This window comes from Cloeon dipterum, chromosome 4 (assembly GCF_949628265.1).
Source record: "Cloeon dipterum chromosome 4, ieCloDipt1.1, whole genome shotgun sequence".
In the NCBI taxonomy this organism is placed as follows: Eukaryota; Metazoa; Arthropoda; class Insecta; order Ephemeroptera; family Baetidae; genus Cloeon; species Cloeon dipterum.
This window is the reverse complement of record NC_088789.1, coordinates 5,831,761-5,847,934: the sequence shown is the minus strand read 5'-3', so window position 1 is coordinate 5,847,934 and position 16,174 is coordinate 5,831,761. Positions and strand designations below refer to the sequence as shown.

General features: G+C 39.5%; 1 protein-coding gene across 1 annotated transcript; it reads right to left on the bottom strand.

The window, feature by feature from the left end:
- Nucleotides 1-18: 18 nt before the first annotated feature.
- Hsc70-5 (Heat shock protein 70 cognate 5) lies at nt 19-4,054 on the bottom strand. The gene is made up of 9 exons (XM_065491588.1): nt 3,902-4,054; nt 3,505-3,623; nt 3,297-3,442; nt 2,706-3,138; nt 2,481-2,643; nt 1,704-2,234; nt 1,002-1,224; nt 613-941; nt 19-426 (listed from the first exon to the last, which is right to left on the bottom strand). The coding sequence occupies exons 2-9, from the start codon at nt 3,582-3,584 to the stop codon at nt 340-342; spliced, it is 1,992 nt and encodes a 663-aa protein (XP_065347660.1). The 5' UTR covers nt 3,585-3,623; nt 3,902-4,054; the 3' UTR covers nt 19-339.
- Nucleotides 4,055-16,174: the final 12,120 nt, after the last annotated feature.

Sequence of the window (16,174 nt, the reverse complement as noted above, 5' to 3'; positions counted from 1 at the left end):
TCAGTAAAAGCCCCAGTATTTGGTTTTCATATTCTTGATGTTTATTTCTAGGAAGGGACAAACTTGAAGGGAAATAAAAATAATTGTTTCTCTTCCTATTGATCGTAAATATTGCAACCAATGGGACAAAAATGGCAATAGTAACATTCACAAGAGTTAAATAATTGTAACAGGAAATGCATTTGAGTCCATAATGATGATCGATTCCTTGAGTCCGTGATGTGGACTAGCCTAAACTCAAGCATCTCGATTCCAGGGACACCAGCTACGCAAAAACAAAACGGTGGCCCTCATCATCTGCTCGCCCATTGTTCGGAACACTACACTAATGTAGCCAAATTAATTCTTCTCTTCCTTTTTGCTGTCCTGAGGTTCTTCTGAACTGCTGCTGCTACTTCCGCTGCTACCTTCCCTCTCAGCAGCCATCTGAAATTATTAAATAATAAGATTTAAACAAGAATAATTCAACAATGTAAAAATGAAGCATTAGAAAAAAAGACAAATTTGCAATGATATCGCTCAAGTAGTAAAATATTTACATACCGGTGCAACTGTATAAAAACTTAACCCAAAGACAAAAATGTTCCTACAAAATTATTTCAAGTGATTTACCTTTTTGTATGCCATTTCGAAAAGCTTGAGCGACGCCTGCTGCAGGGCGCTGGTTTGTTTCCTTATCTCCTCAGGGTCGACCTCGTCCTTCTTGGAGAGTGTTTCGCGCACCTTGGCAATTTCCTCTTTAAGTTTGGCAACCTCCTCTGAGGGCAGCTGGTCCTTGTACTCCTCCATCTTGGACTCAGTGTCATGCAGGATGGCTTCGGCCTGGTTCACCTGTTCCACGCGCTCCTTGCGTTTCTTGTCCTCCTCGGCGAATTGCTCTGCGCGCTTCACCATGTTCTCAATCTCATCCTTGCTCAGGCCTCCAGATGACTGGATCACGACTGCAGACACAACTCAAGTTACCAATAACCAGGAAATAAGAGTAGGAAGAGCCTGCTTACTCTGCTGCTCCTTGCCAGTGCCCTTGTCCCTGGCGGAGACGTGGACAATGCCGTTGGCATCAATGTCAAAGGTCACTTCAATCTGGGGCACGCCACGGGGCGCCGGGGGGAGGCCAACCAACGTGAACTGACCCAGCAGTTTGTTGTCAGTAGCCATCTCACGCTCGCCCTGCATCACCTTGATTTCCACCTGAGTCTGTCCATCAGCTGCGGTCGAGAACACCTAGCCAATGAAAAATCAATATTATAATGACAGTTGAACTAAGTTGGGGTTATTGATGGCTCATGGTCAAGGATAATCCCTAGCTTAAAGTGATTATTAAGTCAGCAAGAGAACCCAGCAACCCTATGAAAAATAACTTTTTCTATGCTTTGAATACCTTCATTGGTTTACAAAAAATATTATTTATTTTACATTACATAAATATTATTGTCTGTAAAGTACATACTGCTCATTCAAAGTATGCAACACCTTTAAAATAATGAACAAGAGAACGATTTTAATAATAGGATAAAAAAACTTGCAAAATAGATCTGCGAAACACGCAAGCTTTGAATCACCAATATCACACACATGTACTATGACAAAATATGGAAGAGGTTTAATAAAATTTAAAATTTGTAGAACTCCCAGAGCAAACAAAGTAAATCCAAAATCAGCCATAAAATTTCTCATTTTAATGATATTTGTTATAAGCAAACCTGGCTTTTCTTGGTGGGGATTGTGGTGTTTCTTGTGATGAGCTTGGTGAAGACACCACCAAGAGTTTCAATGCCAAGTGAGAGAGGGGTCACGTCGAGGAGGAGGACGTCAGTGACGTTTCCAGCGAGAACTCCACCCTGGATGGCAGCGCCCATGGCAACGGCCTCGTCAGGGTTGACAGCATGGCTGGGCACGCGGCCGAAGATCTCCTGCACGGTGCTCTGCACCTTGGGCATGCGAGTCATGCCACCAACAAGCAGCACCTCTCCAATGTCCTTCTTGGTGACCTCGCCATCGGACAGAGCCTTGTTGCAAGGCGCAACTGTCCGTTTCACCAGCCCCTCGACCAAGTTCTCAAACTTGGACCTGGTCAGCTTCAAGCTCAAATGCTTAGGCCCAGACTGGTCCATGGTCAGGTATGGAAGGTTAATGTCCGTCTGCAGGGAGCTTGACAGCTCAATCTTTGCCTTCTCTGCCGCTTCCCTAACGCGCTGCATCGCCATTATGTCTTTGCTGATGTCTAACCCTTGCTGCAAATAATTTTGAAGTGTCATTTTATTTTGCCTATGTGTGGCAGCGAAATTGAACTTTAAAGATGAAGTCAATTTTACTTCAGTTCATTAAGAAATATATTTAAAACCCCAAAAAAATGAATCAAGAGTAATCAACTTATTTTTTGCACCTCTGAAAGAGTCAGTTGGGATATTATATAATTTTTCAAGTATTTCCATACAAACAAATCAACTAATCAAAGAGTAAATTAAAAAAGTAATTACCTCTTTCTTGAATTCTGCAGCTAAGAATTTAACCAAAGTATTGTCAAAATCTTCTCCTCCAAGGAATGTATCGCCATTGGTCGACTTCACCTCAAAAACACCCTTCTGAATCTCCAAAATGGAAATATCAAAAGTGCCACCGCCTAAATCATAAACTGCAATTCTGAAAAAAGAAAGAGATGCGTCAAACCAGCCCTATTTTATATTATTGACTCTGGTTATTACATTTTATCCTCAGTCTTGTCCATTCCGTAAGCAAGTGCGGCCGCCGTGGGCTCGTTGATGACCCTCAACACGTTCAGACCGGAAATCTGACCAGCGTCCTTGGTGGCCTGGCGCTGCGAGTCGTTAAAGTAGGCAGGTACGGTGACCACGGCGTTTTTAACAGGCTGGCCCAGGTAGTTCTCAGCGGTCTCCTTCATTTTCATCAGAGTGAAGGCTCCGATCTGGCTGGGAGAGTACCTCTTGCCGTCGGTGCCCTCAACCCAGGCGTCGCCGTTAGACGCCTTCACAATTTTATAAGAGACCGTGTTCATATCCTTCTTGACCTCAGCATCTTCAAACCGGCGGCCAATCAGGCGTTTGGTAGCGTAAAATGTGTTTCCAGGGTTTGTAACTGCTTGACGCTTAGCAGGAGCACCAACGAGTCGCTCGCCGTCTGAAAATAATGTATTTAAATGAATAATTGAAGAAAACTTTCCTAGGTGGAAGAGAAAAGTGTCCATTTGCTTGGACGTGGACAGTCAGGGAGTTAAATTTAAAAATTAAGCGATGAAAATAATTCATGAATCATTACGTAACAGTCCTGAAATTTACCCTTTGTGAAAGCCACTGTGGAAGGTGTCGTCCTGTTGCCCTCAGCATTTTCGATGACCTTAGCGACGTTGCCCTCCATGACTGACACGCAGGAGTTGGTGGTGCCCAAGTCAATGCCAATCACCGCACCTTTGACCTTATCCGAGCTAAAAGAGGAGCCGCGATAACACAAGATTTAAATCGCTGTAATGTGAATCAATGGCCTCACCTTAATCTGGATGGTACATAGGAGGGCCTGAAGGACCGGGAGGCGCCGGACATAAGATTTGCACTCAGGAGCTTGTTCATTGTGAGATGATGCAAGAGCCAACAAATTTCTCGAAAAGTCTGCAAGTTAGAAATTATATTTAATACGGAGAATTGGAAAAAATGATTGCAGTCATATGTACGTAGACTTCAGCTATACTGGAAAATCTTCAGGACAAAATAAACGAAATAGGCATCAAAATTATTGATCAGTTTCCCTTTCAACAAGAGAAGTTTGTGTGTGGAATCGAGGACCCTAAATTATCACGTGTACTAAGCCGCCGCAAATTTCAATGCTTTTTGCTTCAATCAGTTATGAGAAAAAGTGATAAAATTAAATGAATGTGGATCGTACTTACTTTAATTTACGTAGTGGAAGCGACAATGTGACTTTGCGACGAGTAATTCACACAATCTTTGCCTTTTCTCGTGAAAACGCACGGCGGTGCTTCGGAATAATCGAGATCGTGGCGCTGAGACTCAAGCAGTCGTGCCGAGAACTACTCAACCCTTTAATCAATGTTGGAGGGAAAATTTAAAGGAGCTTGAAGAGAACGTGCGTGAGAAGAAGAGCAGCCAATTGAAATCAGATAGAAATGGACCTAAAAACCTATTGTGAATAATTCTGAATGTCAGTCATACTTGAATAATATCTGGGCGACTGTTCCAAAAGCCTGGCGCCTTCATCCTTCATTTGAACAAACTTGGAACAAAAACAAAGTCGTTTTAATAAAAAAAATTATTATTCTCAGCTGATTTAAAATCATGGTAATTTTATTTTAATTAAATTTCCTTTGAGCATTTTCAATAAAAACCTCCTAATATTTTTATATGTGCAATGAAATAAAAGTTTAAAATTTATAAATCAGTTTAAAAATATTTTTTCTTCAAAATATTATTTACAATTATTCGCATTTCCGTACAGCCCACAGTCTTTGACCAAAAAATCCATATTGAAATTTGTGATTTAAATAACAACAATAATAATCATCTTCATTTAAGTGCAATCCAAATTAGTTTCTTACGTTTTTAGCATCACTGCGATTGTGAAAAGGAGACGTTTTAATGCCCACGCTTTAGTATTACAATCAATTTCACTCCACTAGTTGTCACAATAAAAACTCTTAGAAAGTTCTGAGGTTTTGATTTATGTATATGCACGCCTCAAATCGATAATTTGCGTGGATTCAGCCAAAATTGCTCGTTGTGGCTCAACATCAAGCGCATCATTACAGTGAAATTGCAAGGCCACTGGTTAAGCTATAAAATTTATCATCTCGATCATTTGCATGTACGCAATATGGGCCGGTTTAGAAATAAGAGGGAGGCGTAAAAAGCCGAGCGCAATATTTTTAAGACTTTTTGTGCATGTCTCGTAGTCGTTTCTAGGGTTAAGGCCGCGCGTTCTTTGCGGTTAATCGGGTCGAACGTGAGAGAGATTCGCAAAATACGCACGGCGCATACCGCACGCTCTGCAAACAATCGAAGCCGCTTGTTCTTAGGTGAAATGGCAATGAAAATCTCATCTCGAGCTCATCTACTCGCAGGCAATAATAATTTCTATGACTGCTCCAGGGACGTGAGAAACAGCAAGAAGAGTGACTTCACTTACTTTTTTCGCGGTTTTTCCTTATATTAATCACTTGTGATTATTATAACTTTAATTTTTGAGCGCCTTATTTAGATTGTTTTTTAGTCGATTTTCTAGACCACAGCAGGTGTTTCGAAGGGCAAAAATTGCATTTTAATGAAAACTTCGTCCGTAAATTTTTAGTTATACACAAATAAATTGTCCGGCAAAAAATAATAACTAGTACGTTTGTTAATTAATTAGGCTCAACAATAATCTACGCGTTTTGGAATTTAGAGTTTATTATTTTTTAAATATATTATTTTCTCTTTATATCGCATATTTATTCATTTTCCTTAAATCACACCAGTAAATTCCAAAATAAACGAGCTTAACGAGCTAATATTTGGGTGCGTGCAGGAAAGAACTGAGTTTTGTACTCTTTCAACTAAAAACCACTTTCAATAATTCTTTAATGCCTTTTTTCTATCCACCGCTACGATAAACTGTCTTGAAAGGAATAAGGGAATCCCATTTTTACGCGAGTTGTATTAGAGCCATTAAAGTTTGCCTGTGGGATGAAATTCAAAATCCATTTACAGCGCGTGAGAGTAAAGGCTTTGTGCTAAAAACCAACCGAGCAGCTGTTTTTCACACCCCTAGCTAGCTCCGATACAAATTTGCATCGCGAGTGTGCAAGTAGTGCTGCTGCAAGTCGCTTCATCTCGCCGGCAACTGAGTCACGAGCAGCACACACACACACACACACACACTAATCATGCAGCCGTGACCCACATAAATCAGCTGAGCGAATTGCATCCTCGACGTGCGGAAAACCCTGCATTAGTGCATTCATTAGTCCGATGTGCACATTTACCGCTCGCATCAAGCGTGAAAATTAAATTTCGGCAACCTGCATGAGCCAGTGGTCGTGCGGGTCTGCCTACATGCAAGGCTGGCTCCAAGTTTATTCCGGTTTGCCTCCGGCGCATCGCATGCTCATGTTTGCATTGACGAGAAAATAAAATCCATGGCATCGGGTCGGAGGTCGGATCCTCCTGCTATTTTTCAATCGAAGGCAAAATGCGGGGATTTGCATTTAAAATAGCAGAATAGATGAGCCCATAAATCACCGCATTTAGAGCGGTGAATAGAAATAACTCATTTTGGCACATTTTAATGAAAAAACTAAGGCTATCTCAGCAAATGGAAATTATCCTGAGGGAAATTGATTTTTTTATAAATAGAGAAATAGAGAAAAATTAGCGTCTGCAAAATTTTATTGTGTGCATTGTAAAAAGTGAGTGTTAAAACTTTTATTGGCCTTAATTAGATCCTAGCAAGGCCTAAATCGTTTTGTAACAAAAAGTGATTCAAAAGGATTGCTACTGACAGACATAATTTTTATTCCTCTAATTTTTTGTTCGTTATGTAATAATTTGTACTTTTGCAATTTGTCTTTTCGCAATGAAATTTTTGCAGTAAGTTAGCGTAACTGAAACCCTAAAGCGATGATCTTTTAATATTTCATTCAGATAAGGCTCTCTTGATATATTCTTAGACGCTTTCCCGAATGCATTTCTTACCTACCCTTTTGACTTCATTACAAATACTTGAATACCCGCAACCTTTCCGCATCCAACGCCATTCTATTGACAAACTATCAGCCGTCGTTATATTAATGAAGTCACTTGAGGGTTTTATCATCCTGCAAAAATTGTACCATTATCAGGGGAAACGCTGGCGTGTGTATCCGTCATTAGTTCGACATCTTGGCATTTTCATGTTACTGGTTTTGAAGCAGGACGCAAAATTGATACAATTTGTTTATTCTTGCTGCAGTTTTATTTTATGTAGGCACAAAATATCTACAACATTTAAAGTTTAATTGGTATTTTTCATTTGCCTTTTTTTAATTTACCCTCGGCAGAACATATTTACATTTGTTTTGAGAGATAAAATTAAAAGTAAGCTCGCATTCGCATGAGCTTGCATCACTTAAATGTACGACGCTTTCCCAGTCTGTCAATTAAAATGTATACAAATCACCTAGCACCGTGGTATTTGGTAATTGCAGTTTATTTTTAACACGTGAATACGCTTCATTTGTTATTTGTTTTTGATTTGATATTATGTTTGTGGTTTTTCTTAATTAACTGTTTCTTAAAATGAGATGGAAAATAAGTAAATTTTCAGAAAACAAAATTCAGCGTTGACAGAATTCTTTATTTTGAAACTTAACGATTCATAACCAAAATTGATTAAAAAAATGAGGAAAATTGAACAAACCTTAAATTGTACAAATTAGTTTTACAATGGCTACTCCCATAGGAAAATAAATATTTCAGACATTTTTTCGTTTGCAGATCAAATTTTGATTTGGTGCTACCTCGGTAAGCTATTAACATATCTGTATATAGTTCACTACACACACAGAGTTAGCTGCATTTAATAATATCATCTGAAATATATCATGAAATCCTCGAGTGCATCAACCTCCTTTGAAAGAAGTCAAACAACATTTTTATTTGAGTAAACATGCAGTTTAGTGAATTAAGCACAGGATCCGGATTTATAAGTCCGTTGCACTTTGCACTCTGCATTGACAGCAATTAAGACTACAGTTATGCATCACTGGGCAAGTTACGTGTAAAGTTAAGAAATAAATTACGTGTGAGATTCCCCGATGCCCCGATTAAATACAGTTTCCTCGGGTAAAGTAATTGTACACATAGCTGTATTTAACATCGATTTGGTTTTCCCCTCATAGTTGGGACGGGCAAACGGCACGTTGCTCTCGTCGTCCCAGCGCGAAGAGGCCGAGTTGCTTTATTATCATTATGCAATTTGAGGTGTGCTTACTTTTCTTTTTACACAGAGATGAAACGTGTACGCATGGCCGTGATTCAAGCGAAAACAACAAAAGCGACGAGACCTCGGCGTGTGCTTCTTTCTCTGCGAAAATTTGGAGCTCGCGTGTGCGGAAAACGCGGTCCTTGTTATCGTGATATTGAAAATTAATTGCAATTAATTTGCAGTTTGCGCATTGACTTCTCCTGCACGCGTTTTCTCTGCCCTGCAATAACGAGGGCTATTATGCAATTATCACTGCTTCTCGCTGTGAAATAACTTTACTGCTTTACTGCGCTTGTTGAAGACATCTCGCTTTTTATGGGCTGTCGAAATTTAGTACTTTTGTGGCTCGTTACGAAAACAAACAGTATAATGCTGAAGATTAAGGTTTTGTCTTGTACTGATCATGCGTAAATTCTTGGACTTGACGATCAGAAAAAATAAATCAATAAAAAGTGGAGTCAGATAAGATGAACCAAATTTGTGGATAGACTAAGCTTTGTCGTATCATTCAGCCTGGATATTTTTATCAAATCGACCAATATGCATTTCAACACCGCATTGCACTACTAAAATACTAAATTTAATGTGCTCGGCATACCGATTTCATAAGAAATAATTGAATTACGAAATAGAGGAAGAGAAGTACTGCGAAGGCAAATATTATAAGGCATTTTAGAACGAGCCCTCGGGCTGCAATGTGTGTCTGGATCTGTCAGTCTGTTCACCCCGCTCTGGTAGTCAACAAGAATTTTAAGAAGAAGTTGTTAAAAGTACAGTGATTTTATAGTTAGGCACTCCGACCCCCAATGATGATTTTATTTATGCAAAAACTTCACACTAGCAATTGACTTTTAATGAAATAAAAAGCGCAGTTAAAGTAAAGTTTATCAAAAGTAAAAGAATAGAGATTAAATGGACAACATCGTCCCAAAACCGCACCAGTAGCAAAAACTAGCTCGCCACGTTGTCGTGTGAGGCTACAGAGGTGCCAAGACCATCACCCACACCAACACCCACACCAAACCTACAGCATTATCTCTCACAGCGGCTTGAAGATTTCTCACAATTTAAATAACAAAAGAGTAACGGAAATTTTCCTTGAAATTAAAATTAGAAATCGATGGACTGCTGAGCAATAAACAATAATTTGACAAATATCTGCAGCCACACAGTATATCACAGTATATAGCTATAGGCTCAGTCATTAAAATAAAGCGCCGAAATGAGCCTCCAATATTTATGAGGAGCCTGACCTTAAATTGACAGACGGTGTTCATTAAGTATATTGACGATGAGGTTAATGAAAAACGGATTCTGGCGAATTATTCAACGTGCGTGCGGCTACGGCTATTATGTCACAGTAAGCTGTAAGCTCCAAGGTGACGCTGCTAAAATAAATTTCTCATCCCAGCGGTTTGCGCAGCGGCTTTCGTTTCGGGAAGTGCAAATAACACTCACACACAAAATTGAAGGTTCAAGTTCGAACAGAGCGAATGTCGTCCGGCAGGTATACTCCATTTAACCGACCTTGAGATCGCACAATAAAATTGCGCTTTCCTTGACGAAATAATATGCAGGGGAGAGGCACCTTTCAGGGGAAAGAAAGCTGTCACCGGAAAATACCTATGAGCGTGAGGTGGAAAGTGCGAGCGAGTGAGTCAGTGCCGCACTCGGTCTGCGTGCGGTTCCCGCACCAATTCATTTTTTCTTTCTTTCCTCTCCGCAGGTGGCGGATAAACGGCCTGCACTGACCTTGTGTCAAGTGTGTTCAGTTGGCACACACAACACTCACTTGGCGGGACGAGAAACCACCAGATTAGCTGGAAATCATGTCAAACTCTTCCACTATTTGCCTAATGGGCCCTGCTGCACTCGAGCGTTCCAATATTTTGACTAATTATGCAAACGCCCGCCCGTGTGACGTGTGCGCGGCGCGCACGAGTTACCTAATGCCTTTCTATAGCGGAGGAAAATGCGTGTGGCCTTTGTGCGGTCAACATTGAAACCGTTCGGGGGAGAAGCTGCTGGACCGGGAAGCATCCTCGACTGCGTTTGACCTTCTGCCCACCCTTTTCCTTCGCAATCAATCTTTTTTGCCAGCTCTACGAAATTCTCTCGGCTCTGCAGAATTGACCAATTTTATGCTTCGGATTTATTGCACGTGGCCGCAATGGTTTTTCGAGCGTTGAAATTTCCGATTTCATACTTTTATGATTTTTCGAATTATTTCCTATTTTTCAGCTACAATTAGAGAATCCGATCCAAGGCCGTTCCCATCGATTTCTCGCGTTAATATTTCGCTGTCGATTTCAACGGCTGCGAAGCCGAACCATTTAATCAAATTCGCACAGGAGGCTATCTAATTAGAAACTGCTGTATACAATTGTATAATCGCAGGCAAGCCACGATTATCTACCTTTGAAGGTAGAAACAGAGTTACAAATAGCAACAGATTTACCTTGGGAACCTTTTCCTTGTCAGTTATGAATATGAAGAACACCCATTAACACGTTCGTTTGCTCTGTTCACTTTGTACTCCATATCTCCTCGTGAAAAGGTCCAAAGTAACGATGATGAGTAGCTCTAACTCGTGCGTTCAATTTGCGATTCTTGACGCCTTCACGCTTGACTTGGCTCGTATTAGCACCTTGTTCGCCGATCGCTGATAAATGACTAATGCACTTGTGGTGTTGCAATATCTATCAAAATGTCCGCACTATCAGTTTGGGTGGCACGTGCATTCAACTCCAAGTGTGCCTTTAACCTTTTCCTTTTTGAACATCAACACCAAGCAGTGATGAAAAGCATCTCATCAAGGCATTCTTCGCAAAGAGATCATAAGTGTTTGTCGAATAATATTGAAAATATCCACGAAATAAAGCGCTACCGTGAATTTGTGGGTTTGAATCTTTCAAAAGTAAAATTCTTTCAATTTAATGCTTTGAATGCCAATAATTTACTTTCCCAATTTTAATATTAATTTTAGCTTTCAAATTATAAATAATGCTTAGCAAAATTAATACTTATAACCATGCAATCTTGAAATATGGGGTTTTATTTCTCTTTTTTGTTTATTTTTTTATTTGTTCGCCTCTTTTTAGATGGGTAACGAATTACTCGCGAAAACTCCTCGTCCCAATAACATTGCGAATGAATAACATGGGCGCACGTACCTCATTGAGGGATATTGAAGTGTTTTTATTTGTGACTTATAAATTGTATATTTCGACGTATTCCAAAATCACACCTGTACATATTTCGGATTAATGGAATAAAAATTATTTTGAATTTGGAACCCAGTCCAGAATATGACCACCTAATGTTACTGCCCCCGCATCAGGGTCTTTCATTCGTCCCATGAAATTAATTCACGTTTGTTGGAAATGTGCAAAACAGCAAATAGCGAGTCGGAAAGCATTTCAAAGTGCACGTAAAGCATATATGATCAACAAAATGCGAGCCATACGGCTTGGTTTCTTGCTGTTGGAGAAGTGGCCTTTTAACTTTAACATTAAATATCCCCTACTTTAACAAGAGCAACTTAACGTATCATCTGGAAGTATTTTAAATTCAATGCACACTCATTGCAAGTCAAGAATCCTTGTCGTTAAACTGTTAACTATTACAGCATTTTATCACTTTCTATTGAATAATTAATGGTTAAAAAGAGGTTTCACAAAACCCCATTGCATTTATACCTTAAATATTTAAGTGTTTGACGACCTAGATGTAAAACCTTCAACATCAATTTTAAATTAAATTTGGAAACGCCTGAATAAGATTTTTTACCAATTGGACTTTATGCGCGAAATCAGAGATGCATATATTTGCACATTTCAATTTGGCAATCTATATTAGAATGACATACATGTTTCCAATAATTGTGCCGATTATGGCCATGCTTCTGATCCAATTTTCGATTTGCCAGCTCAGTTGTTAAGCAGATTAAAAATGGTCTCGTTCAAAAGCTGCGTTGTCTTTTTGCGGTTTTCGCTTGCACTGCCCCACTTTACGTTCGAGTGCGCCTGTAAATTCAAAAGTGCGAATAATGCACCTTGAAAAGCGGTTCGCTATCTTTGCATAATTTATAGAAAGATGTGGTTGACACGTATGAGTTTGTGTGCGACGAAAAAGTGTGTGTTTGCAAATACAGGCAGCTCAAGGGTGCGTGAGGAGCAATCAGTTTCAGCACTTCATTCATTCGAGTTTTATGCTACATTACAAACACGCACACGCGGCAAGGCAAAGGTCGAACAGGCACGACGCTCAACCGTGGCCCGATCATAAAATACACGGAGATGAATAGTTTCGATAGTGCGGTGAAATGATTATAATAATAGTCGAGAAAGCTAAATAATAAAATGATGGGCGGCGTCACACTGTATCCACTCTTTTTTGGCAATGCATGGTTAAATTTAATGTTTATGTCCAACTATATACATTTAAAATAATTTTAATCACGCTTATCCACATAATTTTTTTTCTTAATCTTTCTTAAAGTTTGCTTCAATTTAAACACATTTTTATAACTTCTGCTCACTCGATCTATTAAATGTAATATTTTTAAATTCTAAAACTCTAAAGAAAAACTGTATTTGTTGTGAAAAAGCTTGAATTTAGCAGCTGAGATCGGTGAGAAATTCCCAGCAGTTTTTTATGTGGATGAATCTGTGATCAGAGGGGGAAATCGAAAATTTATTAGAGTGGTCGGCCTGGAGGTAAAGATCGATTTTGGCAGGTGCGTGGTACACTGCAGTGCTATTTTGCCATGACCTTTTCAATCTGGCCATAGCAAAACAGCTGCGACGGCCTTCGTCCAAGAGCGCTAGCTCCTTTTTCCAGCGGCTAGTTAAACCAAATTCCGTAAGCACTACGCGCTATTAGAAATGACTGATAGCTGCACGTCAAGTTTCCCTTTTACCGCAAAGAGACGCCATAAAAAAGCGATTAGCAAATAATAGTGAGCTTTTATTTGTGTGCGGCAAACGGACTCGCGAGTCAAACAAATCACCTGATTTTCTAGTTCATTGAGCATATTTTCTAGGTGTTCTCGATAATTAACTAATTCTAATTCTTTCCTCTTTTCCCTTTGACATAATTGATAAAAATGAGGAAAGAGAAAATTTATATCTCTGTTATGGATAATTAATAGCTCACTATACAGCAAAAGGAGGCTGCACATATTACATTTCGAAGGAAAACATGATCTCCTCAAGTACTTAAGACTTTATTGGAATATCTACAATAGAATTGAAATTTTCATATTAAGTCATTAAAAAAGCGGTTATTTACAGGAGAAAATAGCGGACAAATTGAACTTTTTTCTTTTATATTATATTGCTTAAAAGCTTCAACTCTTGATGACTCGTCGATTATTTAATTAGATCGAGGTTAATTATTAATTAGATTCAAAACTTAAGTCTCCCGTGTTTTCTATTGAACTTAATGCTCTCAGTTTTATAATTAATTTATTACAAAAATAGGTACATCAATGTTCGTAGCCGGGACGCTCCAGTTCAAAACATTATTTGTGCGATAAACGAGTAAAATACTTTTGAAACCCCATCAATAATAAGGAAAATCATTTTTTCCATAATATTTTGTTATTATATAGGTTTAGCAGAGCATAATTCTACTCGTATTGACAAAAACAAAACAATTCAAATCTTTCTAGTTAAGAGAAGTGCTCTAGAGTTCTGGTTTCTGGTTCATTCAGAGGTTTAATGACAAATTAACAATGAAGTGTGTATATGATATATATGAAGCATGGTTTTATTTGTATATAGAGAGGGTTATTAGAACAAGATCTTATTAGTGAAATATGAAGTGAGATGCCAATTCAAAAAAGTCTGCCGAAATCACCAAGTATTTTTGATATAGAATATATTTTATCTTTATATTATTATTATTTCGTCTCCTGACTCCCGCCAGAGCCAGCATGCAAATGAGCTCAGCAGTGTTGATGATGGCAGCCAATGAAAAAGGAACTGCCAAAAAGTGAGCAACCTCTAAATAAAAGCCGTTCCAAGGCTTTTTTGTCTTCTCCTTCTCAATGAATTACATAATAATTAATTGATATCTAAGACCCTGAATTTTATTTTTGTTTTACGAGTGTTTTTTTCCCTAGATCGCCCCTGCCTATTCGCCTGCTTCCCCCGCTGCTCGATCACTAGCCGCTCGTGAATAATAATAATTAATGCCGTCGCGCCGAGAGTGCAAGAAGGACAAGCACCTTAATTATGTAAACGCCCGCGAAATCGCCTTTTTATGTCCCACCTCTCCTGTAAATAGAGATTATATTGCTTTGCGCAATTTATTGTCCTATAGGAAAGGCCGTTCGGATGTAATATGCGGTGGGTTTCCGCAATGTGCTACAGCAAATATAGAGCCGTGATTTCGGCATTTTTTGCGGTTTTTAAAAGCAATCAATTAGAAAAGACCACTCAAGCAGCATACCTTGAGAGTCGTGGATGCGTCTTTTTCTAATCCAGATTTGTTAGAGGGAAAAATCCCTGAATATTTCTAATCGACACTGAACTTCTCACCTCGCGCGCCGCGAGGATCGCGTTTCGGTCTTGAAAAGGATAATAAACTCGATTTTATGATTAATCTTCTAACGGCAAAATTATATAGATGCTTTTACTTTCCGTTTGGTCACGACGTAATTCCGAGATGCGTTTTGGAACACGCTCAAAATCCGGAGCTATGCGCTTAAATTACAATCTTCTGCCATCTACCAAAACTTCTGCAAGTGGTGGCTCTAGCGGTGAACCCCCTCCTATTGCAGATAGAGGCATTTTGGCCGTTCGATGCATTTTTAAGATGGAAAATGCGGAATATTAGTGACACGCACTTTTAAGAGTGAAGGAAGGGGCAGTTATTTGAAGAGAAGCATCAACTTTCTACACGACATCTAACAATCTATAATTTCCCAAACAATTATGCTAATCGCGAATTTGAATTTTCTAATTTTTTGCCGTCCGACCGCAAAACGGTTCTTGTCTACATAGCCAGGTAGGCAGCATTTCTCCAAAACATTTCTCTAGCGCACGCAGACAGACAATCGCAGTACGGCGCGTGCGAATCTCCAATTAAAAAGGCATTAAAGCTGCAGGAAACTGCTTTTGGCTCTGGACCACGCTGCTGCATCTCGCGTCTCGTCTGCCGCAAACTTTCTTCGCGTATTTCAAGGTCCCACTTTCACTGTGTGTGCCTTACATCTCGTTTTACACTATATACACACGTGTTTACATCGAAGGTTTAATAAGCTATTCTAAAAATTGCAGAGAATAAACAGAAAGCGCAATAACTATTAGAATAAGATTCCATTTAAAGATGGGTTTGCAACGATTGTGCATCCTCTGTAGAAATACACGGAATAAATAAAGATCAACTTGTCACTGAGGAAGCTCACTTATTAGCTGGCGGATAATCGCATTTAAAAGAGATTTGCTTGTTAAGGCAGACGAAGGCATACGTGTTGTTTGCGCGATTGAAAAATAGCTTCCGCGCTAGGCTCTTTTATTTTCCGCGTCTTCTAGGAATCGCATATTGGCTGACTAAATTTCCTATTGGGTCGAGATCAATTTTTGCGTCTGGTGTCAACAAAGCAGTAATGAAACGAAACCGGCGGCGGCGGCAGTGCCGGCCGGGTCAAAAATGTTATGAAAATAATTCTTTTCACTCGACACGTCTGTGGCCGCGAGGGCAGTTGACGTGTGTGCGCCAGTTTTGTAACGATCGCATGCGTTTTCAGCGCCAATTAGAGCCAGCAGTGAGGAAATAATCGGCGCAGATTGGCCCGCGGACCGTCCCAATCCATAATAACCCGCCTTTCAGCTATTATTCTCTATTTAATCAACACACCGCACTCGAGTGGAATTAGGCTGGAGAGCATTATTCTAACAGCCGAGCGGTGACTTGCGACTCTTTTGTGTGCGCCCTGTGAATGAAAACAAAAAATGGTGGCCTCTCCTTAAAGCAAACAACTCGAACAAAGTGTGTGCAAATTGTTTTGTTTGAGAAAGATGATCCTAACAAATATATTAATCCCGATGTCAGTCTTAAATTGCGTGCCAATGCCAATCATTCTCAGCTACGTTTTTCTGCTTTTTGTAGTTCATTCAACCAGCTTTTTTCCTTTTTTTTTGCTCACGAAATCCCAGCAGTGCGTCATCTTGGTGCCAATTTTGCGTATTTCTTTGCA

Bases quoted from the DNA above. Each gene is read 5' to 3' on its own strand.
- Hsc70-5 (XM_065491588.1), bottom strand. From the start codon at position 3,584: ATGAACAAGCTCCTGAGTGCAAATCTTATGTCCGGCGCCTCCCGGTCC. The intron at 2,644-2,705 runs GTAATAACCAGA...TTCTTTTTTCAG, and splicing joins GACAAGACTGAGGATAAAAT to AATTGCAGTTTATGATTTAG. The intron at 2,235-2,480 runs GTAATTACTTTT...AATTATTTGCAG, and splicing joins CTGCAGAATTCAAGAAAGAG to CAAGGGTTAGACATCAGCAA.